A 26,144-nucleotide genomic window follows, 5' to 3' on the forward strand; every position below is an offset into this window, starting at 1 on the left:
CAAGAAAGTAATGAAAAATGCACAATAAAGATAACATTGTATAACTATTGTGTGCTTTTAGATGAATGAGAGAGGCTTCATGCCTGAAGCCTTTCTCATATAAATTTTTGGGGTGAAAAATTACCTCTTTCTCTAAAACTACATTCCTTCAAATGGGGTCATTTCAATTTCAATGTGTTTATTCTATCAACAACTCCCCAGTGCACTTTACCAAGTGATTTTATTATGTGCATGAACTTGTTTAAAGTAATTACCAAAAGTACACCCTGGCTTGAAATTAGCATCAGCTGAGTATCTGAGACTATCTCAATTCTCAAGATGCTTTTTGTTGCGGCTGTAACCAATTACCGTTTCAGTCAATGGCCAGTGATCAACCAACAGCTAGTTTAACCAAATCAGTTATTGGTAAAGACCATAAACGCACTCCTGGTACCAACCAAAAGAATTATGTCAACCTTGTATGAGAAGAAAGTTGTATGAGAAGAAAGTCATCATTTTATTTCACCTGGGTTTAAAACCTACAAATCCACCAATGCATTGCAATGGGATCCATACAGAAAAGAACTTAATAATTTTAAAATAAAAATATAAAGGTAAGATCAAGTGAAACTTGTCAATTTTTAATTTGAATGTTCAGGTAGATTTTACACAAAAAGAACTTTAAAATAAACGTTAATATATCAAAGGTGATTTCAAAATGTAAACAATAACAGGTTTTTTTTCTTTCTTTCTATTATTATTCACTATCTTACTTAATTCTTACAATCCTTTTTTTAGCATACAGTAATCAGTCAAGAATGTCATGGCCCCCTCTTAGGCTAACCAATAATTGTGATACAATTTAAGTTTAAATAAAGTACAATTATAATAGAAAAGAGTTTAAATTTTGAAGTCATTGGAGCAAAATGTTGAAGTCCTTCAAGGAGAATGTCAGCTGACCTGCCATGCGTGGTTAATCAGGTCAGTTGGACACAAATGTTGATCCTTAAAGGAAAGGTATACGTTTTAGAATCATTCTTAAAATTTATGCCAATAAAAACCTTCGGAAAGAAGCCTACAAAAGCTTTCAACAGTATAAAGAATTTTGAGAAACATTTCACTTCAATAATTAATGTGGTTATGTAAAAAGATACAATTTTTTTTTCTGTTGCAGTGACACTTATCAGAACCTTTATTCCTTCTAGGGATTATTCTTCCTGCGTGGACATATTCACTTCTGATTTTCAGTTATACCTCAAAAACGCGACTATATGAGTTTTACTGTTAAGATTGAACCAATCAAGCAGTTCCATAAACCATAGGATACTTTGCCTATTAAAAGAAAAATCTATAACAATTCATACAAGCAACATCTTGTCTAATAATTATGCACAAAAAAAACCTTTTCAAATAATAACAATGTTTATAAAGGAGATTTATTTAACGTTAACACAAAAGGAATTTATTCCGAAAGAATTTGGAGCGTTAAATTTCAGCCTTTCTCATACAGTTCATCACATCAGTGTTGTAAAGAATGAACAAAATGAAAAACTTAATTTAATAGTGTTTGTTTAATAGCAATTGATGAAAATAGATAAATTGTATGTTGAAACACCGATGTGAAAAGCTTCAATTGAATTTACAAGTAAAATTCACCAATAACAGTCTCTCAAAGTCTATATTTACAAGTTATTAGTGTGTTAAAAATCATGTTTCAATATACAATACATACATCCATCACCCACAATATCATAGAGCTGCTTCTACAAAAGCAGAAAGTACTTATATAACATTTTCCTGCTAAGTCAAAATCAGAAGGATACCAGTTACAATTTTAACTGGATTCTTATTCTAGTAAGCATAATATTGTTGTGCTTAATAGCAACTTCTTATGCTTGAGCAGCTCTATGATATTGTGCCCAGATGAAGGTTCGTTTCCACTTTGGGTGAATTAACAACAAAAAAACAATTCAGTCCAAAGAAAACACAATATGCTTCTTGCAAGCGGCACTTTTATCTCATTTCAGGCGATGAAATAAATGCTTACTACAAATCTCGATCAATGAAAGCTAATAATTGTAAATGTTTGCAATGTCCATGTGCAACCAAACCCAGTCACATTTCAATTGGATTGAACTCTGCATGAAGGATATGGATTAACCCGAGTATGCTGCCACCTAGTGTCCAAAAGGTGAAATGATAAATGCCTTTCAGTGGTCTCCAGAATCCACTTAAACTAAGTAATTCGGAATACATTGTAGTACTCTTATTATCTTTCCCTAAAAAAAAATCTAATTTAAACTAGTTTACTCGCTCCAATAAATCACTTTGGTTTGAACTGAACTACTGGAATCAGGACAACCCTTCAATTTTAAATAAACTGGTACTTTCAATTAGATCCTCCATTTCTTATTATATTAAAGGTCTGTAAACATTTGGTAATGACTCTGAAAATTAATGTCAAAACTTACGTAGCTTTGGATAATATATGCATTTTGAGAAATATTTTGTAGTACTGCGGTTATGGATAAACATATGATTTTTTATCCCCCCCAAAAATTTGAATATAAGAATTGTTTCTTAAGCAACGATTCTAAAATGATGTGTATTCCTTTAAAGGATTGTTCTTTCCGCTTGGACATGATTATTAACTCCAGATTTTTTGCCGATATCTCAAAAACCTTTTGAAATGAAGTTTTCAAGGGTTAGTTTTATTGTATAATCTCCATTCATACAAGATTGAAACATTTCAAGGGTTTCAAAAAACAAAGGTATACAGACCCTTCAAATGACAAGATGGAGTATATTAAATATAATACTGCATTCTCATGTGCTTATATAACATTTAGCGTTACTAATACTACAAGAGAAAAATTGACTGAGTGAATTAAATTTGATGGTAAATATTTCACTTTGTTAACAAAAGTTCAATCATAGTTTTCATCAAGTGACATCTATGGAAAAACATGTGGTTCACTTTGAAAATTACAGAATGTCCAAATCCTTCTCTCTTTTCCATTTGCCAAAGTGAAGGATTCAGAAGGACTGGAATGGGCCAGTTAATACCTGGGCTCAATTTCATACGACTGATATTAGTTGACACATTTCTGCTAAGCAAAAATGAGCAGGACACCAGTCAGAGATGGTGCATGTGGCACAGTAATTTGGCTGGTATCGTATATTCTGATAAGCATAATTTGGTTGTGCTGAGCCATTTTTTGTGCTTAAGCAGCTCTATGAAATTGGGCCCTTCTTATCACAATGCCATGTATTCCAATCTTATCCAAATCCAAACAATTTGATGTGAAGTGATACACATAGGAAAGGAGAACATGAGAAGATTGAGGGCACATGCTGGCAAAAAATGCATAAAGGGTTACAAATATTCAGTGGTAACTTCAGAAACAGCGTATTCATAATCAAAAAGACATCAATGGTAAATGGCTATACATAAAGGGCCTTTACCAGTTACCATTAAAGTTACTCTATCCCAATCTTAAAATCCTTTAATCTCACATTTAAACCATTTGATGGGGAGCTTGATATAATTATTGGCGGTGGTTTTAGGAGGGCAGTGCTACCATCTGTCTGTCTTCTACAAGTAACTTTCATAAGCAACACTGCCTTGACCAATATTTTTCTTTATTCCTGATACAAATTAAAATTTGTATCAGGAATAAAGAATATTATATTTTTGTTGCCCTTACACCGATGAGTATTGAGCATTATATACTCCATACTTTCCCGAATCAGATGAAAGAATTCCACTAGCATATCACTCGGGTGAGATTTGAACCCACAACCTTTCTCTGCTACAGCAGGTGTCTTATCACAAAACCACCGAGTTAACCCAATTCAATTCAATTCAATTCAATTCAATTCAATTCAATTCAATTCAATTCAATTCAATTCAATTCAATTCAATTCAATTCAATTCAATTCAACTCAATTTAATTCAACCCGTAGCAGCAGTTACCAGAATGATTTTAAAAAACGATGAGCAAAAACAAAATAATACTTCCCATGCAAAATTTAAATCTATTAAAATGTTACGCACTTGATTATGAATTGCCTCTCATCACCAGATTAACTCAGTGGTATAGAGGTAAGACTTCTGCTTCAGCATTACAAAAGTCTTGGGTTTGAATCCCACCCGAGTGATATGTATGTGGTTTTTTTTAAACAGGAATCTGGAAAGTACTTAGTATACAGTGCTTAATACAGATCAGTGTAAAGGGTAAAAAACAAATAATATCCCACACATCCTAATGGTTCTTACTTCCTGCGAATGCGGTAAAAGAAATTATGTCACAAATTCGAAAACAACAAATAATTCCGGAGAGTCGACCTGTGGATGTGGGGAACTCCTGCGAAACATTTGTAGCAAAACTAGGGTTGTGACGTCAAAATTCAGATCACATTCGCAGGAAGTATGAACTGGACTTTACTGTCTGTTTGTCACCTGCAAGGGGCTTACTCTCAACTTACATTGCTCATGTTTAAATTGAGGAATAGAAGAACATGAATGGACAGTTCATTGAACAATCAGAGAAATGCACATATGAGATTGGAGGTCTGTTGAAGCAACTCCATTAAGGTAACTATCTCATGAATAAAAGAACAAACTTTGTGGCTTAGGGGAGTTATACCATAAGACACTGTCACAGCGAAAGTAGCTACATTGACACAACTCAAAACATTAGTCTTCAAGTTGTAATACTCTTAAGAAGTTGTTTTGATCATAATTAAGGATAACAACCAAACCTTACACAAAACAAGTTGGCTTTAAATTGAGGTAAAACCATGAACATGGAGGCATTTCCAGTTTTTATTTCAGCTTAGCAAAAATATTAATGTGTTTAAGTTCCTGTCCAAAGAATCATTCCATTCTTAAGCTATCAGCAATGACTTGGTTTACTATAAATAAGCCCCTTACAAGTAACTTGACTAACCATGAAGTTGAGGGCAGCAGACAGTCTAATATTTATTGATGTTGAATATTCTGACCCCATGAAACATTGGTAGCTTGGGTAGAACAATGATCAACGTAAAGAGACAGTTTATGAGGAAATGCACAGTGTTGTACTTTGTGTAGAAACTCGCCAGGAAAAACCTGAAATTAAACAAATCATAACACAAAAAATGACTACCTAGAAAAAGAAAAACAATTTCATATCATGCACCCACCTGTTCATTTGTAAAAAAAAGAGATATAATTTACTCAAATGAGATATTTCTTTTGGTGAAATTTAGTGGAAAATTTGTGGCAGGATATGATAATCTTTCCAGAAAAAGTCCTCAACTTCTTTATTTCATACCAATTCACCATCATATTTGTGACGGTTCATGTCAGATTTTCTATTTGGACAATGAGAGTTATAAGAAAATGCTTTACAGGGTGTGTCAAAAAGAAGTTGACCAAGATATGCGATTAAAAAACAATAAAAAAACAATTACTGACCCTCAAAACCCCAGTGAAGCATATATAACAGGCATGCTTTCTTGCTTATCTCAAGAAGAAAAAAAATGAAACGAATTGATCATTTCTAAATGAAGTTATGCCCATTTGACTGCAAGCACTCAGGTTTGTAGCTGTCCATGGAATGTTAATGCTTGACTGGATCTAAACATCTGAGTATTAAGTAGCAAAGGGTATGCAAAGGTCATTCATTTGTTTTGTCAAGTAATCCATGGAAAGCTTGCAAAATGAGTACCTTTAATAATGTCGAGATAACTCCTCTGACTCTCTTAGGAACGATCAATTTATTTCATTATTGTTTCTAATAAGCAGGAGAGAGTGCTTGTTTAATAAATGCTTTACTGAACTTTTGAGTTTCATTTGTTTGCTTTGAAAAAAAAAAGTACCAACCCCAGTCAACTTCTTTTTGACTCACCCTGTACTTTCGCAATTCGTAGTGAAGTATGAAATGGTCGTGGACATTATGTCATTCAAATTTAAGACTCGATATGAAAATTCCACCAGGTCTTTGAGCTCATCACACCAACCTCAGAAAGAACTAAGATTGCAATTCATACCATGCTCATGCAAAGAGTAGATTTATACTTACATAATAATAGGAACGACAGTAAGAAACTTTCTTGTAGTTGTAAATTGGTCTCCATTGTCTATCTGTTCCCATTGTGTTAAGTAGCGTTCTGTACCTTGGCTGTCTGACCATATAGCTCCTTTGATGTAGTGAAAGAGCAAATACATCAACTGCACAACAAATAAAAGAAAACAAAAGGTACAAATGATTAATTTCTTTGGCTTCCCAACCCAAGTTTATTAAAGCCCCAAGGAAACACAACAAACACAAATTAAAGCTTGGAAGTTATTTGTCCACTTATTGGATAATTTCCTTGAACAACTATTGTTAATTGGTTTGTTAATTGGTTTGTTTCTGTTGTTTGGCACTCCTTTCAAGGTCTGTTGGGACCTCTTGTTGAGCATCTATTATCATAAGAAAGTAACTGGATGGCTAACTCCTTTCTAACTCATCTCGCTACTTTGATCGTTGTCCTGGCTATAACATTCTCTCATTTTCAAGGTTTCGCCAATGTAGCCAACACAGTTACAAGTAATATGCTTCTAAAAAACTAAATAGATTTACACATGGTGCTACTGCAAACCTCCACTATTATACTCACAGTATGCAAAGATTAAAATACTACAGAAATATACAATACCAATGTGAATACTAATGTAATGATGTGAAATTATACATGCCATGTGAAGAGCAGTGTGCGATAGAACTCTAAAAATAATATTAGTAATTGTAATAAAGTGGAGGTTATTAAGAAATAAGGGATTTGGGGATTTTGCTGTTGAGGAGAGACGTATGATTGAGAGATTGGAATAACCAAGTTGACTTATCTACCGTACACTTTTTTAATCCCAACGTCCCCTACCCGCTTAACAAGAAGTGCTCCGCATTTAGGCCAACTTTGAAAACTTTACAATAAAACTCACCAAACTGTGTGAAACTGTTGTGAGTGTCCACACCATGGCCACATTCAGGAATGGCAGGCACAAGAAAAATAAATGCAAGGCATAAATCCCGATAAGGTAGGAGATCCACATTCCTCTGCTACTAAGCCATGAGTGGAAGTTAGACTCCATCACAACACCGGCTACTCCATTGGTGCCTCCATTCGTCTGCTCAGATATCTTCATATTCGATATCTAGTCTCGGATACTTGAAGATAATATTCCGAATGCTTTGTAGTACGTGATCTTTAGCAATGTTTCTTTCTATACAGCTTCTGTAAACAAAATCCCCAAATACAAATTTACACTAATTAGACTTAGCAATAAGGTTTTTTGCTATTAAGAACCGCAATGTGCGGTGGGTAATAGGGGGCATTTGACGACTGCGCTATATGTTGTCATGCACGAGGTGTGCACACATGGCCGTTATCTGTGTGGGTTCAACAGCACCCTCTCTTGATATTTTGCTATTCACGATAAACCTTATGGGGGACTTTTGGTGGCAGCATGAACTCCGGTATCTATTGCACTGAATTGGTGACTGGCATCCTGTAAATAATAAAGCTTCTCTGCAAATAAAACTTCAACTAATGTTCATGTTTTTGCTTGTTTTAGGAATCTGAAGTTGTTTTTATATTTTCTTCATATATATCTTTAACTTAACTTTTCATTGGTCCACAATAACTCTATCAATAGGTCTAGCCCACACTGTTGAGCTGTAAATGGCTCCGCTTTTAACATCGCAAAAAACCCTCATCGCAAAAAAACGTCTTCGGGCTTCTTCGGCGCTTTCCGAAGATTTCCGAAATCCATTGTCCACGGGGTTCAAAGGTGACGTCATGCACAAACGAATGGGCGCTGCACGCGGGGCCAAGCATCCGGTTTCTGTCGTTGCTCTCTATTTTTTACAATATCTCAGAAAATATTCATCCGATTTCAAAATTTTTGAAATGTAAGCATGAGGAGAGAATGCTCCTGCCTGCTGTCAAGTCTCATAGTTGTGAGTTGTACAAAATGTGAGTTATGATTTAATACATTTCAGTCTTTTATTTCGGGGCTGTGTGTGTGTGTGTGTTGGTACACGTGAAATCAACTTGATGAAACTGTCTATTTACAGCTCCACAGTGTGGGCTACATACATGTACCATATGTCACTGAGGTGACATTATTCCCAAAAATCTCCACGCTTCCAACTCCTAGATAAGAGGTATGAGGTTAGTGTAGACAACAGTAGATAGATCCCGTTATTGCGGTGCTGGGCGCGCGTACGCTTTTACGCTTTCACACATTATGTCGCTGTCACACTGTCAGTGCAAAAATTTACAACATTGAACCCAACACTAACAGTCTTGGAATTTCTGACAAGAAGAGTGTATTACTGTACTGTGACTCAGTGAGTTAAGCGTCTGGTTACCCAATTTTCTTAATTAAAACCACGTCGCCTTGAATCAAAACGGAGGGATTCCACACTGCACGACTACGAAGGCAGACAGGAAGTTGACGACTCGATCGAACTTCCGTGAACGAGCGTAGACACTGTCATTGACTAATGACACCCGTATTTCTCTTAATAACTCTGTCAGTCTGTACACATTTTAATAAATAACTGAATACGAATAGGATAACTTTCCGTATGGCGCCACCACTTTTTCACTAATTTTTACAAAAAGGGATATATCAATCAGGTAAATTAGATACTATATTATTTTATATCGAATGAAAAAGTGGTGGCGCCATACGAAAACTTTTCCTACGAATAATATGCAAAGACCTGGTTATATTAAAAAATATTATGTTCTGATCGTATGAGTTAGTTTTATTTCAATTAAAAAGAACTCACGTTCAGTGTTTTCCACACATCTTCGTCGTCACACACAGCGCGTATAACACTGTATGAAAAAAAACCCAGACTCTATTAAACATTTATGCTGGTTTGTTTGTACATGTAAAAAGTAGCAATAAACGCACCAGACTACGTGTTGACATCTCCGTCGCTCCGTCGTGGAAAGTGGTGTACGCAACTTTCCTGTTTCTGTATAAGCTAATCAGTGATTGGTTTATTCTAATCCAAAATACAGCAAATAGTGACAGTTTATATCAATTTTTAATATTAAATATACTGCAGCAGAGTTTTTGATTTAAGAACATAATCTTGTTAAGATAAATTGTCATTTAATTTTTTCATCAAAAAGTATTTTTTGACCTTGAATAGGTCTTGGCTACATTTTGTAAAATCAAAAACTAACCAATCAAAATTGTTTATGGAGGGGTTAAAGGGCCATTGAAGTTACTTCGGTGACGTCATTCTGCCTGTCTCTGAAATGTCATGTGAGGGCGCGCGGGAGATATGACTGAAGTTAGTGAACACAAAACAACATATCATCATGCAGGTTTGTTATTGTTTTATTCTACACTAACTAAGCAATAAAAAGACAATAATGGTATTATGTACTATTTGAATAAACACTCTCCTGCTAGTGCTAGGAGTAGGACTAGGTGAGCTTACGTATAACTATAATAAAAAGTTCCAAATACTAAATAGAAATAGGGATACTGACGATACTGTGCTGGGTCCTTGGGATAGGCTGGGCTCCCTCACTCAATCAATAGGAGACTTTCCAACGCTAGGTGGCAGCAGACATACCGGGTAAATTTCCATTGTTTACGTAGTTCTGAACATGCGCATAATTCTGAGAACAATGGATTTACCCGGTAAGTCTGCTGCCCTCTATCGTCCCAGAAAGTCTCCCATTGGTCACTGTCATTGATGATTGGTCGTACTCGTACGTAGGTTTATCGCGAATAGCAAAATATCAAGAGAGGCACTGTTGAACCAACACTAAGATATAGCCATGATGCGTGCGCATAACGTAATGCGGTTCTGAATCGCGATAAACCTTATGTCTGAATTGATGGGAGGTATTAAAGCCATCATTATACACTTTCGGTAACAGTATTGTCCAAGTCCCACACTTGGTGTATCACAACTTATATATTAAATAACAAACCTGTGAAAATTTAGGCTCAATCGGTCATCGGAGTCGGGAGCAAATAACGGGAAAACCCACTCTTGTTTCCGCGCGTTTTGCCGTGTCATGACATATGTTAAAAATATATCCGTAAATCTCGCTATCGAGACTTGATATTGTTTTAATGTTTTCTCAAAAAGTAAAGCATTTCATGGAACAATATTTCAAGAGAAGTCTTTCACCATTACCTTCTGTAAACCCTGTAAATTATTTGTAAATCTGTGAAATTTTTTCTTTTTTTCTGTACCGAAAGTGTATAATGGCTTTAAGAGGGAGCTGTTTTTTCAAGCTCCCAGGTTATTACTTCTATTGTTAGCATCACTAAGGAATTGGTAGACAACTCATTGTATTTATTTGTTATTTCAGAGCAAGTAAGATGTCTTCACTACAAAAGCTTCCATCGATACAGTACGTCTAGTATCAAGCTCTCGGGTTATTACTTCTATTGTTAGCATCGTCAAGGAATTGGTAGAGAACTCATTGTATTTATTTGTTATTTCAGAGCAAGTAAGATGTCTTCACTACAAAAGCTTCCATCGGATACAGTACGTCTAGTATCAAGCTCTCGGGTTATTACTTCTATTGTTAGCATCGTCAAGGAATTGGTAGAGAACTCATTGTATTTATTTGTTATTTCAGAGCAAGTAAGATGTCTTCACTACAAAAGCTTCCATCGGATACAGTACGTCTAGTATCAAGCTCCCAGGTTATTACTTCTATAGTTAGCATCGTTAAGGAATTGGTAGAGAACTCATTAGATGCACAAAGTGACAACATTGAAGTCAAATTGGTAAGTAGAAAATCTTTTCTGACAGCTTTTTAGAGATGAGGGTTTTTCAGACTTTTTTCCTGAACTAAAAAGGATGCCATCGTTCGATCGGCTGACCAAATTCTCGCTGGGGTGGATTTTACACAGAGATAAGCCAGGTTCATACTTCCTGCGAATACAAATGCAATGCGAATTTGACGTGAATTTGAAGTCACATCCTTCCTTTCGGAGCGATATTCGCAAGTAAGTTGAACGGAGTTGAATTGTTGCAAATTTGTGGCGTCAACATTCGCTTTGCCTTCGCATGCGCAAGAAGTATGAATTAGGCTTTAAGACTAGTCTAATCTTAGACTTGCCTTAAGTTTTTAACAACTTCTCATAGACCTACATGTATCTATGAAATCAACCCTTGAGAATGTTGGGATTGTGATGCTGCCAAACTCAAAGCAGTAGCACTCACACTAGAAGGATGGGCTGAGGTGGGAGTACCAGTGATTCAAGCTGGGTACAAGGAGGAGACCACGGGCAAATGCTTATAGATGTCTACTAGACAGAGACTTATTTATAAATGCCTGCCTTATAAAGCTGTTATTTCTTCCATGTATAAAATACCCTGCAGTCGATTTCACGAAACGCTAGGATTAATCCTAAGTCGAGTTGGGCATATAACCCATCCTAACTCAAAGTGGTTTATTTATAGCTGTGGTGCCATGGGTTAACTCAAGGCATGGCATCATGAATGATCAGTCAGATTTTGGTGTTTGAAGATTTTCTTGGATTTTGTGCCAACAATGATTTCATTTGGGGGCTTTAATTTTTAAAGAACTTTGTCATGTGATGTTCTATCATCGAACTTCTACTCAAGATCACATCCATTCCTGATCACCAGTGAGTGTAGAAAGTAGAAACAGAAAGTAAGTTGTGAACCTTGATTATATATCAAAAGTATTTTGAAGAATAAAATCTATAGATCAGAAACAAAAAAATGAGTCATCAGTAAGTGTCAAAACAGTGAGTTTTTTTTAATTAAAAGCAAAGTGAAATAAACGGTGCATTTGTCGGATCAAAAATTCAGTCATTAAAATAATACTAGTCCCTAAAATAAACTATGAATTTAAAATGTATTAAATAAAATGAATATTTTAGTTTAAAAATGATGCTTAGGAGGCATGTTATGTAAAGATTTAACTTAAAATGACCTTGGCAAAAATGGAACTTAAGCTATTTAATATCTTACTGAACATAATGAATCAATCTTCCTCATAAATAAAATCAAATCAAATTAACGAATAGGTGTCATGGCCGAGTGGTTTAAAGCATCAAAATCAAGTTTTGATGTTTAAGTCATGGGGTGTCGGTTTGATTCCCAGTCATGACAAATGTGTCCTTTAAAAGCAACACACTTCACTAATCACTATCAATCTTTTTTTCTGGCCAGGGTACCTGGGAGGGTAGAGGTTGATATTGTGTATAAAAAAGCCTTTGGAGCGCTGCAGTTGCCCAGGTTGTATACTCCTATAGTACCTGGGAGGGTAGAGGTTGATATTGTGTATGAAAAAGCCTTTGGAGCGCTGCAGTTGCCCAGGTTGTATACTCCTATAGTACTGGGAGGGTAGAGGTTGATAGTGTGTATGAAAAAGCCTTTGGAGCGCTGCAGTTGCCCAGGTTGTATACTCCTATAGTACCTGGGAGGGTAGAGGTTGATATTGTGTATGAAAAAGCCTTTGGAGCGCTGCAGTTGCCCAGGTTGTATACTCCTATAGTACCTGGGAGGGTAGAGGTTGATAGTGTGTATGAAAAAGCCTTTGGAGCGCTGCAGTTGCCCAGGTTGTATACTCCTATAGTACCTGGGAGGGTAGAGGTTGATATTGTTTATGAAAAAGCCTTTGGAGCGCTGCAGTTGCCCAGGTTGTATACTCCTATAGTACCTGGGAGGGTAGAGGTTGATATTGTGTATGAAAAAGCCTTTGGAGCGCTGCAGTTGCCCAGGTTGTATACTCCTATAGTACCTGGGAGGGTAGAGGTTGATATTGTGTATGAAAAAGCCTTTGGAGCGCTGCAGTTGCCCAGGTTGTATACTCCTATAGTACCTGGGAGGGTAGGGGTTGATATTGTGTATGAAAAAGCCTTTGGAGCGCTGCAGTTGCCCAGGTTGTATACTCCTCAGGGAGCTAAAAAAGGAATATTTTTGGCCCAATGAGCAGGGCACTAATTTAAAGCGCATTGATAGAGTAGTAAAATGCTAGTCTAATTATTATTATTAAATTATTATTGTTAAGGATACTGATTTAATGTTATTTTTTGATTATTTAGTGTCTTAGTATTATATTTTAAAAAACGTAAACAAATTAAGTCTCAACTTTTTGGGGGAATGTTGCTTTCTTGGTTGCCCTCTGAAGAACTGCTGCAATTGACCATTCCCAGTCAACAAAATATTGGACACTAGGCCGTAATATAGGATATTCAGACTTAATATTAGGACACTTGTCCTTCTACTTTACTGGATTCTGTTGTCATACATCTTTGTGTAGTATGGCAAAGCAATATCAATCAAGCGCTGTAGGTCAGCTGTAACTTCTGGCTTAGACTCTTGGCTTTGGACCTGAGGCTTCATAAAACAAGTGCCATTTCGGAAATTCTTAAAACCGTCACTATCGTTAATGATATTATTTAATGTCTGACTGACTGTCCAGTCCTTAACAACGTCAACTCCAGCATCCCAGCTAAGTAACTCATCACTGTACGGAATCCCTAATGTCTTACAGAAACCAGAAAGTATGGTTGCTGGATCATTCACAAGATCATCTGCATCTAAGATAACTGGGTCTGGGTCTAAACCTTTCTCTTTTACATAGGAATATAAATCATAGGTTTCTTTGAAACTACCTCCTGGGGGAAGTATTTCTGGAGGTTGTTGGTCAAATTCCACTTCATCTAGTGATATATTGGTCTTATTGTCTGACTGTACTGACATAAGATTCATCATTTCAACTACTAGTTTCTTCCAAGATGGAAAGACCTTGGCTGGGTTACGGATGAGGAAAGCATGACGGTAGCCAGAATCTGGAAGATACTCAAATTTCCCATCTGGACAAAAAGATATTTCTTTGGCAAAAATAATCTTCTTATCAGGGTACCCTGTCTCCATGTGGTGTTTTAGCCATTTATAAGTACAGATTGAGCTATGGAAACCAGACCCAGGATCTTTCTGTAGTTCTTCTGGTGTTTTTTCGGTGATTACTTCAGGCTCTGGTGGCATCTCCATGTTATTGTTTGATACAATTTGTCTCTCTGGTCCAAAGAATCTTGCCGTGCTGTACATCTCAAATAGCATTTTAGAATCGGGAAGTTTGTCCATACACTTCAAGAAAGCGGATGAGACGGTGCGAGGACACGCCCAGAGAATGACTTTGATTTGGTCGGCCATGATGACAGTCAGTTGTCTTCCTTTTTGTCTTGGACTGGAAAGCAAGATTCTGCACTGAGAAGAAGAAATGAGTAAAGGCAAAAAAGAAAATTGCAAAGAAAATGAAACATTACACTTGTGTAATGTATGTACAGTAAACAAAGGAAATTAAATTTTGATTAAATATTTAAATGCTGGAAGCATTTAATTGGCTACAATTGGAGGTAGAGGACATTTGACATCAATGTTTAATCTGTGTTGATAACCTATGGTTGATAAGATAATCTAAAGTGAAGGACAGGCACAGCTTAGCTCATTTTGAAATTAGAGTGAACAAATTTCTTTTCAACTCAAAAGTTCATATTTCGTTGTCTTTGGTTACATTGACAATTCAACAGAACATATTTGACCCTGTGAATATGGAGAAGCAGACCATACTATGGAAACCACGGCTTCGGCTACAGATTCAGCTCAGGCTAGCTTGGCCAGGCAGTTGTTTTGACAATTACGCTATAAACTTTGTGTATGTGCTCGGGGCTTCATACGAGAGAACGGAGCCGAACGGAGCCAAAGCCGAAGCCATGGATTTGAAAAGGGCCTATTGAACACACCACACTGCCTTGTTTGACCTCTACTACCCAACCCTTGTAGCTCAAAAGATCTTGCAATCTTCAATAAAACCCAAAGGACTGTGTAAAGAAATTTGAAACTGATATAACGGTAACACTTTATGAGTCATGTCAGTGAAATGAAAAGAAGACTGTAGGTGTTCCTTCATGCATGCTTTATATGCTTTTAAGAAGGCTCTGCTAGGGCAGAAAGTGAAGCCAGTAAAAATAACATTTTGCATTTATATCTGGTATTATTCTGATTGGTAAAGCAATCTGCAATCAGTGAGTTATTTTTTTCATGCTGTGTTTTTCAATCAAACTAGCTTTCATTTTATCTTACATACAGGCATGATATTCTTCCTACTTAAGTCTGATTAATGATTTGTTGTGCTCTTGGAAAAATCAGAAAAATGTGATAAATAGCCCGAAAAGTATATTAAACCCTCATTATGAACTTGTGTTCAAACATGATTTTTTAACTTTTTTCCCAGGGACTATATATCATGTCTGTTTCAGTTGTACATTTACTTGCAAAGAATGAGAAATACATACCAGTTTGTCCTTCACTGTGAGAACCTCCACCAGTCACTTAACACTACCGATTGGAAGGCCAAGACTTTCCAATGCAAGCAAATAGTACTTGGTGAGATTAGATGCTGTTACCAAACTCAATTGAGTCTTATGCATTGGATTGTGGATGGCAAAAAGTACTTGGTGACTTTAGACGCTGTTACCAAACTTAATTGAGTCTTTTGAAATGCATTGGATCGTGAAAGGAGTGCCAACTCATCCTATATCCATTCATTTACATAACAGATAAAGTTATGTAATAGTTAAACACAGAGCTTAGCAGGTAAGAGATAGCAAAGCTGACGTTTCAGATAATTTTGAGGATTGAAAACCTTTTAAAAAAAAACTACTATGCAGTAGTAGAATTTACAGCAAGACAAGATTTACCTAGGAAGTAATAAGACTGTGAATATTTGTATTCCCCCTGGATAGGATGCTAGTCTATCATAGGTTGCTCCCCAGCTCTAACAGACAGGTACCCATTTGTACTCCTGGTTTGAGATATCACAATAGTGATAAAGTGTCTTGCTCAAGGACACAGGTGTTGCGATTGACCGGGTCAAGATTCAAACCCACATTCTGTAAATTACAGAACTTAAGTCCACCGCCCTAGACCGCTCGGCTACGTGTCATCACAACTCGATATGTTCTGTTATTAGAATCACTTTTAAGAAAACCAACATTAATAAATTTTAATTAATCTTAAGATTCCCTGAGTCACTGACGTTTAATGATGTATGAAACCATGGAGGATTCTTCCTCCATGTTGAAACTTTGCATTGTCTTGAAGATAAGAAGTACATGTAACTATAGCAGGCCTTGAACTTCAAAAGTGCGGCACCAGTGACATCAATGTAAGTAATCTTTATAGAATGTTGGCTGGTAGCCTGTTTCTGCTAAGCAATATTAACCAGTGCTTAGCAAGTTTTGTGCCTACAGATTTTATTAAACTGGAGTCTGGTATGTCACTGGTGAAACTATTTGTACAAATCGAGCAGCAAATAAATGATAGAGTGGCGTTTGAAGCTATGCATACATTTATAAGAAGATGAGACTTGAGGGTCGACCATTTGTAAAATATATTTTTTTATTTTTTAAAGTTTTTTTTTAAAATAAAAAAAAATAAAAAAATCGGTGCGGCCGCCAAGATCAAGGCAGGGGGGGACGTGCAACATGTTAATTATTTTACTTGGCCTTATGGGAGGAGTGTTGGCTCTGAAAAGAGCTGGTGTGGTGTTAACATTTCAAAGAGTAGACTCGCTCTTTTTCAGGAGAAAGATGAGCCAGATTAGCAGAGTACACTTTTCGAACTGTCAAGACCACACCGCCTTTTTCAAAGCCATCACTCCTTCCAAACAAGTTTTTACATTCCACACACAAGTTTACTATTTGTAGTTTTATCTTATTGACATTAACAAAATTGAAATCCTGTACATTTGCAGAATTCATTAGGAAAACAAGATTGAAGTCAAAAAGCAAATACTTCAGAAGCAATATTAAGTTTTTGTTATATAGTGGTTTTTTAGTGTCTTTTTATAAAATTACTTCTAAATGTACCAAGTCTTGTTTTATTTTTAAACAATACAAAATCTATACTATTCAAAGCGTAACCATTGGATTGAAAATTAGAAGGTCCAGTGGCATGGCATCTTTGTGGTTCCAACACGGTTGTGTCGTTACAGATGTCGGGTTGCAAGTCTACAAAACCCTGAACCGAACTCCCTCTTACGAGTTGTCTGATTGGCTGGAGTCACGAGCGATATCTCCTTACATGTGTGGTTGTCTGGTTTTGATATGGGCCACCTGTTGGTCTAAGGCGGGGAAGCTGTAGGCTGCACACAGAGCCACCCCTTTAGGTTTGAAGTGGGTGGCAACCTCGGACTCCCATTAACATTCCAGAGTGACTCATTGATGTTTCACAGAGTGGTAAATGGCATTGTGTATATACCATTTTGTACAGGGGGGTTTAATTTCGCGTGTTTAATAAAAAACATTAGGCTTTAATACATGCATCTGTTACATATGTGTTTATTACAATTAAGTCACTCATGTAGGCCTACCCAACTTTCCAGCATTTTTTAAACGCATCAAACAGCAACCCATTGTTGTGAAACTTTATTTGTTCCATTTAACTCTGCACCATTAGTGGTACAGTCCATAATGTCATCCCTCACACACAACGTATACACGCAAAAGTTGAAACATTTTCAAAAAGAAAGTAAATACATTACTGATTCTTTTCATATACATTGTAGAGGTTTTGCCAGTTAAACCTACAAAAGAGTACATGAAATCACCATTTAAGAATAGTATGCTTTCATAGTTACGAACTTTGTGAAACATCAACGGCTGTTTTGAAGCTGTAAATGAACATTCCATTCAAAGTTCTGAAGCAACAAAATTGTTAGAATGCAGTTTGGTGAGGACTCAGGATGTAGATTTTGCCAAATCCGTTTTGTATTAAGCAATCGGCCGTCAGGTTTTCGAAAGAGCCCTCATGTGCAGCTGAATCGGGTACTTTTTACGAATTTCTCCATACAAAATTAACCAAACTGGCCTACAAACCCTTAAATTAACAAGGCAAATGTTTTCTGAAAGTGAATTAAGTGAGAGGATGTAGGGGTAGCTGGCATACAAACCCTCAAAATAACTAGGCAAATGTTTTCTGAAAGTGAATTAAGTGAGAGAATGTAGGAGTAGTTATTAAAGACCAATAAAATTACCGTTTCTATTATTTTAGTTTGTACAGGGTTTACATGAGAATTAATTGATATGAGAATAAACTTAACATAATTAGGCTGACGCTCTGTTACTCCCAAAAGCGGTGGTAAAAACAGTAGATTAGATGTTGCACAGCATGCTCCGAAAACTCGCTTTATTTGGTGCTCAGACAACTGTGTATGCGTCGTTGGACGTACGCTCAATAAATCACGATGAATGGGGCCTTAGATTCTAAAATCGTGTACACGTCATTGGAAACAAAGCAAAAATCATTCAACAGTTATAGCAACCAATCATTAAATATATTTATTTTCAATACAATTTTGCAGAAATTGACTTTGTCGTTAAAGTCCATACCAACTGGCGCGTTTTTTTTTTGTATCTGCTGTATACCAGAACTTCTTCGAAGCTTCCTTTTCAGTCAGATAAACTCTGCGGCTATTAGTGGCTGTGATTATGAGTTTGTTTTAAAAGAGGGTACCTCTTTCATACAAGCCTTTTTAGTCGGATATCTCCTCTGCTATTAGCAGCGGTGATAATTATTGAAGGGGGAGACCAGACTTAGACCACTCAAATCCGTGGCTATCGGTGACTATGGATTTGTTGCTAAGGGAACCAAATACCACTGCTGATTCCAAATTCAGCGTGTTATACATTGTCCGATTGGCCCATCTCCATATAAATTAACCAAACTGGACGTACAGACCCTCAAAATAACAAGGCAAATGTTTCACAAAGTTCGTAACTATAATGAAAGCAGTTTGGGCGGGACTCAGGATGTACATTTTGCCAAGTGTAACTGAATTATACCAAATGTGCTCAACACAATAAAATAAGTTGTCATTGGAGCAGTGTACGCGCTATATTTTTAGTCGACTAAGCATTATTACCCTTACAGTCATCTTAGCTGGGAAATACTCAGTGCAGTGGATAAAATTGACACAATGACAAAAGCCTTAAGAGTTAAAACTATGCGTAAAAGAGGTGAAACATAATCTACATTACGGATAATGCGTTGGCCCGCTCGATCAACACTAAAACGGGTTATTATTATAATTATAATATTACGAAATACCCTACATATCATGCCAAGTACCACCATTGCCAAGAATACCCATCCCCAATATTAAAGCTCAATTCCAGAAACAAACACCAATTCCTTTAGTTGGAGAACGCAAGAGAGAAGGTGAGGAGGGGAGGGACGTTTCACAACTAAGTTGTGCATGCTCAACAATAAATTTTTATCAAAATACAACATTAATGACAAATTTCCATACCGATTATAAATACAATTTCTAATCCAATATTACGAAATGATTATTACCTGTAAGAATACCTCCCTTTCCCCCACATTACCTTTTACAACATTTGTATACTAGAATCCTCCTCATCTAGCGGGGTGCAGCGCGAAGCGCGGCATCCCGCTAGTAACTTCTTAAACTTGTTACATTTTCAATGAGTGCTCTATGTTTTATATAAAAAATAAAAATATGTTCAAGTCTTTCCCACTTTTCAGGAATCTCATGCAATTTAACATTGAGTTGTCAAAAGGAAGACAAATGTTGTTGTTTTGTAAAGAAGGGCTTTGTAAAGTAACTTCAGCTTAGGAATCCAACTTATAGTCAATAATTATTCCTTTTGAATAATGGTCCATTGATGACCAGTACAATTTCTCTTGTGCTGAAATGATGATTTGGTTTTGAATAGTGACACATTTTGTGTAGAATTTTCCCTGCTTTACAGGGGAAATCATTCACTGGGGTCATGTTTGTTTTAACTTGTTTTAAAATGTAAATAGATAAATAAAACAAATAGTTTTGTAAATGTTACTCTGCTTATTGTAGTAAATTGAGTATAAACATGCCATACCCTCTATCTCAACTACAGTACTAAACATGCCATACCCTCTATCTCAACTACAGTACTAAACATGACATACCCTCTATCTCAACTACAGTACTAAACATGCCATACCCTCTATCTCAACTACAGTACTAAACATGCCATACCCTCTATCTCAACTACAGTACTAAACATGCCATACCCTCTATCTCAACTACAGTACTAAACATGCCATACCCTCTATCTCAACTACAGTACTAAACATGCCTCACCCTCTATCTCAACTACAGTACTAAACATGCCTCACCCTCTATCTCAACTACAGTACTAAACATGCCATACCCTCTATCTCAACTACAGTACTAAACATGCCATACCCTCTATCTCAACTACAGTACTAAACATGCCATACCCTCTATCTCAACTACAGTACTAAACATGCCATACCCTCTATCTCAACTACAGTACTAAACATGCCATACCCTCTATCTCAACTACAGTACTAAATATGCCATACCCTCTATCTCAACTACAGTACTAAACATGCCATACCCTCTATCTCAACTACAGTACTAAACATGCCATACCCTCTATCTCAACTACAGTACTAAACATGCCATACCCTCTATCTCAACTACAGTACTAAATATGCCATACCCTCTATCTCAACTACAGTACTAAACATGCCATACCCTCTATCTCAACTACAGTACTAAACATGCCATACCCTCTATCTCAACTACAGTACTAAATATGCCATACCCTCTATCTCAACTACAGTACTAAACATGCCATACCCTCCATCTCAACTACAGTACTAAACATGCCATACCCTCTATCTCAACTACAGTACTAAACATGCCATACCCTCTATCTCAACTACAGTACTCATACAAAAATATACCTTGTTATAAGTGTACATTGCATACCAAGTATTAGACTTATTTTACTTAATTCTTTCTTGACCCTAGCAGAGTCTTAGCAGAGTCTTTCTTGACCCTAGCAGAGTCTTTCTTGACCCTAGCAGAGTCTTTCTTGACCCTAGCAGAGTCTTTCTTGACTCTTGCAGAGTCTTTCTTTCTTGACCCTAGAAGAGTCTTTCTTGACCCTAGCAGAGTCTTTCTTGACCCTAGCAGAGTCTTTCTTGACCCTAGCAGAGTCTTTCTTGACCCTAGCAGAGTCTTTCTTAACCCTAGTAGAGCTTTTCTGGCTCCTAGCAGAGGCTTTTCTAGGGTCAAAAACGTCAAGCCATTAACTAATTATTTTGCATTCACCATGGTCCTTTTGGTTTGCATTAGTTTGCAAGAGCTGATGCTATTTTTTCATTTAATTCTTTTGTCATACATCTTTGTGAAGTATGGCATTGACAAATCAATCAGGCGCTGTATGTCAGCTGACACTTCTGGTTTAGACTCTTGGCTTTGGACCTGAGGCTTCAAGAAACAAGTGCCACTTCGGAAATTCTTAAAGCTTTGACTAAATTGAATGATATTGTGCAGTGGTTCACTGACTGTCCAGTCCTTAACAAAGTCAACCCCAGCATCCCAGTTAAGTAACTCATCACTGTATGGAATCCCTAATGTCTTACAGAAACCAGACAGCATGGTTGCTGGATTATTTACAAGATCATCTGCATCTAAGATAACTGGGTCTGGGTCTAAACCTTTCTCTTTTACGTAGGAATATAAATCATAGGTTTCTTTAAAACCACCTCCTTCTGGAAATATCTCCGAGGGCATTTTGTCAAGGTCCACTTCATCTAGTGACATATTGGTATTACCTTTACGATTCACCATTTCAACTATTAGTTTCTTCCAAGATGGAAAGACCCTGGCTGGGTTACGTATGAGAAAGGCATGGCGATAGCCAGAATCTGGAAGATACTCAAATTTCCCATCGGCACAATAAGACATTTCTTTGGCAAAAATAATCTTCTTATCAGGGTATCCTGTCTCCATGTGGTGTTTTAGCCATTTATAAGTACAGATTGAACTGTCGAAACCACACCCGGGATCCTTCAGAATTTCTTCCGGGGTCTTATCAGTGATCACACCAGGTAAAGGGGAAATATCAATCATTTTGTTTGGGCCAAAGAATCTTGCCGTGCTGTACATCTCAAACAGCATCTTAGAATCTGGAACTTTGTCCATACACTTCAATAAAGCTGAAGAGATGCTTCGAGGACTCGTCCAGAGAATGACTTTGATTTGGTCGGAATTATCAATCATTTTGACTTTGATTTGGTCGGCCATACTTCAATAAAGCTGAAGAGATGCTTCGAGGACTCACCCAGAGAATGACTTTGATTTGGTGTGTATTAACACCCAGTTTCTTGACCTGAGGCTGATGATGTTCCTCTAAATTGAAAAGGAAAAAGAAAAAGTAACAATATAAAAACCCAATGTATGCCTGGAATGCATCTATTGCCCCTGGTCTTGGCCTTGGTGCCCCCTTCAGAAGTTTCCCATAGACTTTAAGATTTTCCAATGGAAGTGCTCGTTTCAAAATGGAAATGGCTTTGCTCTCTCAAAGATAACATTCCAGGCCTGATTGTATGCTTGACCCTTTTACATATGTCACATCTATTGACTCTGACTAGACTGTCTTGAGGTTAATTTTGCATCCAGGGGGTGGGGGGGGGGGGTGGTCAAGAATATTAATTTTGGATTTATCCTTACAGAGATGTGTGTTAGCTCTGTATGTACTTCTAAAGTACTTTCCCCAGGTCTGTGAAAACAAATCCACAACGTATTAGAATCTTGAACTTTGTCCATACAAAGTTGTGGGTTAGAATCCCATCCGAGTAATATGCCTGTCAGGCCCTAAACTCAGCCCAAAGAACTCAATCAATTTTTAAATCAACTCAAACAGCTCAGGTTATCCCATTTTTACTGATTTTCTTAATCCCAATTTTACTGGCTTTTGTTATTACTCCATTGTGGTTCATCTGTTTGTTTTTTTTGTTTTTGGTTGTGTGTTTTTAATGGATGTGTATTTTTCCCCCTTTAAATTTCTTCGTCCTATTTAAAAACGTTTTTTTTTTTTTAAGTTTTCAAAATGTATGTGTGCTTGGATCTAGTGCTTTTTTTAAATGAATGTGCAATGTTTTTCTGTGTAAATTTGTAATATTTTATCTTAAGTTCACTTCTGTAGTTTGTTATTAGCTGGGATCCATGGGAGATCAGTGAGTTTTTCTCACTGAATGGATTTCCCAGGATAAACAAGAAATGGGATAAATAAATAAATAAATAAACTGTTTTTCGGCATTTTTCTTCAAATTATGTCCTTTTGGTTAGGCCAAATAAAATAAATAACCAGTTGATCGTCCCCTGCCGCATCCTTTTTGGGGGCCGCATCCTTTTTTTAACTATGTGTTATTTTTCGATTTTTGTATAAAAAAAATATATAAAAAAAGGACTGGCCTAGGAGTTAAACAATATTAGTGAATGCCTACCAGCAAATCTTTTAGTGTAATCCGACCCTGTTAATAATAGTGTTAACACAGGTCCTCATGCAAGAAGAATTGGTGGCCTGTTCGATTTGAAATACTAAGTGGTCATCTTGAAAAAACATAATAAAATAAAAAGGCCCTCATCCTCCTCTTTTTTGAAAAATCCAGACGATCAACTGGTATTTTTTTTTTTTTTTTTGCGTTTGTAAGCAGTTTGCAACAGCTAATTCCATTTTCACATCTTTAATTGTACCTATAAATTTCATTATGTATTGAAAGTTTATCGTACATTTTGTCTTTCTCTGTTTCATCACAAACTGCTTTGGTCTTGATGAAATGGCGGTATGTAAAACATTTTTGTATGTATGTATATTGGAGCACATAACCTGCTATTCCTGGCAACATATTATGCGACCAATATTTCTCTTGAAAAAGTTTTAAAGATCATCATCTTTTTCACTTACATTCAACTAGCTGTGTTTACTCAGATTCTCATTGTCCGTCAGTCCAAAAGTTTTTTCTCCTTCTTCCTTTTGAGAGCAGTCTCGAGATGATTGCAGAAAACAGTGGCTTCTTCAAACTGATTACAAACCAAACTTATAAAGGTGGTTTAACAGTACGTAAATGCAAAGTGTTGTAGTGGTGTACCGTTATGTTGGATGGAACAATAGCTAATCTTGCTCCAAGGTCAGACACGAAGCCACAGAACGAATACGCAGACTAAAAGGTGTAGGAACACTGAATACAAAGCAGGATTGTGTGGAGGCTCTGGATGGGAGTGTGTTAGTGCACAGGTGTATGAGCTGGTTTTTGTGTCAGAAGCAGAGTGTACTCCCTCAAAGGCTAAATAACAACACATACAAGAAGTCAAATAGGGTCCCGTAAACGTTGAGAACAATTAAGTGAAGTAAAAAAAAAAAAGTCACCTCAATCCACTAAAATAGTCCTGGCTGTTTTTCTCCCTACGCCCAGGCTGTAGGTAAAAAGCAGGACAGTTCTTTTCAGAGCTGAGAAGTCTCCCAAATTCACCCCAAAACGTACTTCACAGTAGTATAATATAACAAGATAAGTTCTCATAAGAACACCCCAGGAGTTGTAAATATACTTATGATGTTACCACAAACCAAATAAAAATACACCTATAACAGGATCATTGAATACAAAGCAGAATGGTTCTGAATATGGGGAAATGTACGTACGTGTAGTACCATCCAGCTGGGGGGGGGGTGCATAGTATACACAAAACACAATTCTGTAGTTCCTGTTAAACCGGGTTCATATGTCCTGCAAATTTGCTCTTTTTTTTATGCGAATTAATTTTTTTTTTATGCGAATTAATTGTGTGATATCAAAATTTGTATCGCATCCGCATTCGCAGGAAGTATGAATCGGGCTTACCTCCAACATTTAAAGTTTTATATCCTACTTGTTCTTTTTTGTTGGTATTTTTGGGGGGGTTTTTTTTTTTTGGGGGGGGGCTTGGTATTTATACAATACACCTGTAGTTGTTGCTACTAAAAATTAAAAATCAAAATCAAGACTTTGGTTGTAGCCATATTGCCAGGTACTGTCTGTTTACTGATTGGCCTTTACTTAATTCAAGTTTGACCTCGTTTGTATGATCTCAACCCCCCATGGTTAGGAAGGTTCTAAACTTTCTGCTAGTGCTAGGTCATCAATTGTGTTGCAGACTCAGTTTGTTGGGTTGATGGAATCTCTGAAGTGTACAGATAATGTATGTTTATAATATAATAACAATACACAGATTTTATAGTGCATGAAATTTGTGCTACATTTAACAAGGATTAGGAAACATCAACTTTTGCGAGTAGTTCATCAACTAGTGAGTGCCAATGACAGGAAATTGTGAACTCTAATAATTATATAAACAAAATTAATTAAATCCACCATATACATAAACTGACAAACCTGTGAAAGTTTGAGACCCATCGGCCATGTGGGTCACACAAAAATAGTGGAAAACCAATTTGCACATTTTTGCATGACATCCTTAAAAAACAAAAAAATACGCTCACTGAGCGGTAAACCCCAATTCAGAAATTAGGTTATTTATATCTCATCAAATATGACATTTCAAGGGATGTTTTTTACTATCATCATCATTAGACCATATTAGTTTTATGTTTATCTGTAATCTTTATGATTTGTTTCTTGCCAATTTTGTAATGTTCCTTGAAGGTTTTAATAGACAATTCCATTAAACCTTGTTTTTTATTGGACTAATCACTACTGGGACTTTGAGCAAACAAAATACAAAGTGCTACTATTAAATTCCACCACATTCTTGTTTATAGATAGCTCATTATGTACCAGTATACAATTGTTGCACGCTGTGGCGGGATCCATGGCGTTTTGTTCACCGAAGGGGGGAAATGGCACCTGAGGCGAAACCGAGGGTACCATTTGCCACCGAGGGTGTACAAAACCCATGGACCCCAGTCACAGCGTGCAACAATTGTTTTGTTACACCTTTGTATAATTGTTGTTCCTCTTCTCGAAGTTCTGTTTTCATCTTCAAACATTATTACGACTGACTATTCATTGTTTAATTAGCAGACGAACAAGAAACAATTCCCTTGAACCCGCGGTTGTTTCGTACACGGCGCTGGAAATCGACCAACGCCGGGAACGATCACGGTGATGTACACCGGTTGTACATCACTTTTCATGTTACCCGGCCCGTCAAGCCATGTAACATGCATCTTTGTTGCGCGTCACATGATTGGTTCTCGACCAATCAAACTTCACAGTTTGTTA

General features: G+C 36.7%; 4 protein-coding genes across 5 annotated transcripts in view; 1 reads left to right on the forward strand and 3 right to left on the reverse strand.

Annotated features, from left to right (window-relative positions):
• Window positions 1–475: 475 nt before the first annotated feature.
• LOC117299945 (ORM1-like protein 3) lies at window positions 476–8,874 on the reverse strand. The gene is made up of 4 exons (XM_033783561.1): window positions 8,808–8,874; window positions 6,950–7,242; window positions 6,048–6,196; window positions 476–5,092 (listed from the first exon to the last, which is right to left on the reverse strand). The coding sequence occupies exons 2-4, from the start codon at window positions 7,151–7,153 to the stop codon at window positions 4,957–4,959; spliced, it is 489 nt and encodes a 162-aa protein (XP_033639452.1). The 5' UTR covers window positions 7,154–7,242; window positions 8,808–8,874; the 3' UTR covers window positions 476–4,956.
• A 467-nt stretch (window positions 8,875–9,341) lies between these two features.
• Window positions 9,342–26,144, forward strand: part of LOC117299888 (PMS1 protein homolog 1-like) — a 31,973-nt gene continuing 15,170 nt past the window's right edge. The window contains exons 1-2 of one of the 2 annotated variants that reach the window (XM_033783477.1): window positions 9,342–9,357; window positions 10,636–10,786. In XM_033783477.1, the coding sequence (XP_033639368.1) occupies window positions 10,646–10,786 (141 nt within the window). In that variant the 5' untranslated portion in view covers window positions 9,342–9,357; window positions 10,636–10,645. Of the gene's footprint in view, window positions 9,358–10,577; window positions 10,602–10,635; window positions 10,787–26,144 lie in introns of those variants that run through there. The other variant, XM_033783478.1, reaches the window with a different exon arrangement.
• Window positions 13,157–14,192, reverse strand: LOC117299891 (branched-chain-amino-acid aminotransferase-like protein 1). The gene has a single exon (XM_033783480.1). The coding sequence runs from the start codon at window positions 14,190–14,192 to the stop codon at window positions 13,263–13,265; it is 930 nt and encodes a 309-aa protein (XP_033639371.1). The 3' UTR covers window positions 13,157–13,262.
• Window positions 21,052–24,116, reverse strand: LOC117299890 (branched-chain-amino-acid aminotransferase-like protein 2). The gene is made up of 2 exons (XM_033783479.1): window positions 23,831–24,116; window positions 21,052–22,272 (listed from the first exon to the last, which is right to left on the reverse strand). Exon 2 carries the CDS (start codon window positions 22,165–22,167, stop codon window positions 21,238–21,240), a length of 930 nt encoding a protein of 309 aa, XP_033639370.1. The 5' UTR covers window positions 22,168–22,272; window positions 23,831–24,116; the 3' UTR covers window positions 21,052–21,237.

This window comes from Asterias rubens, chromosome 15 (assembly GCF_902459465.1).
Source record: "Asterias rubens chromosome 15, eAstRub1.3, whole genome shotgun sequence".
NCBI lineage: Eukaryota > Metazoa > Echinodermata > Asteroidea > Forcipulatida > Asteriidae > Asterias > Asterias rubens.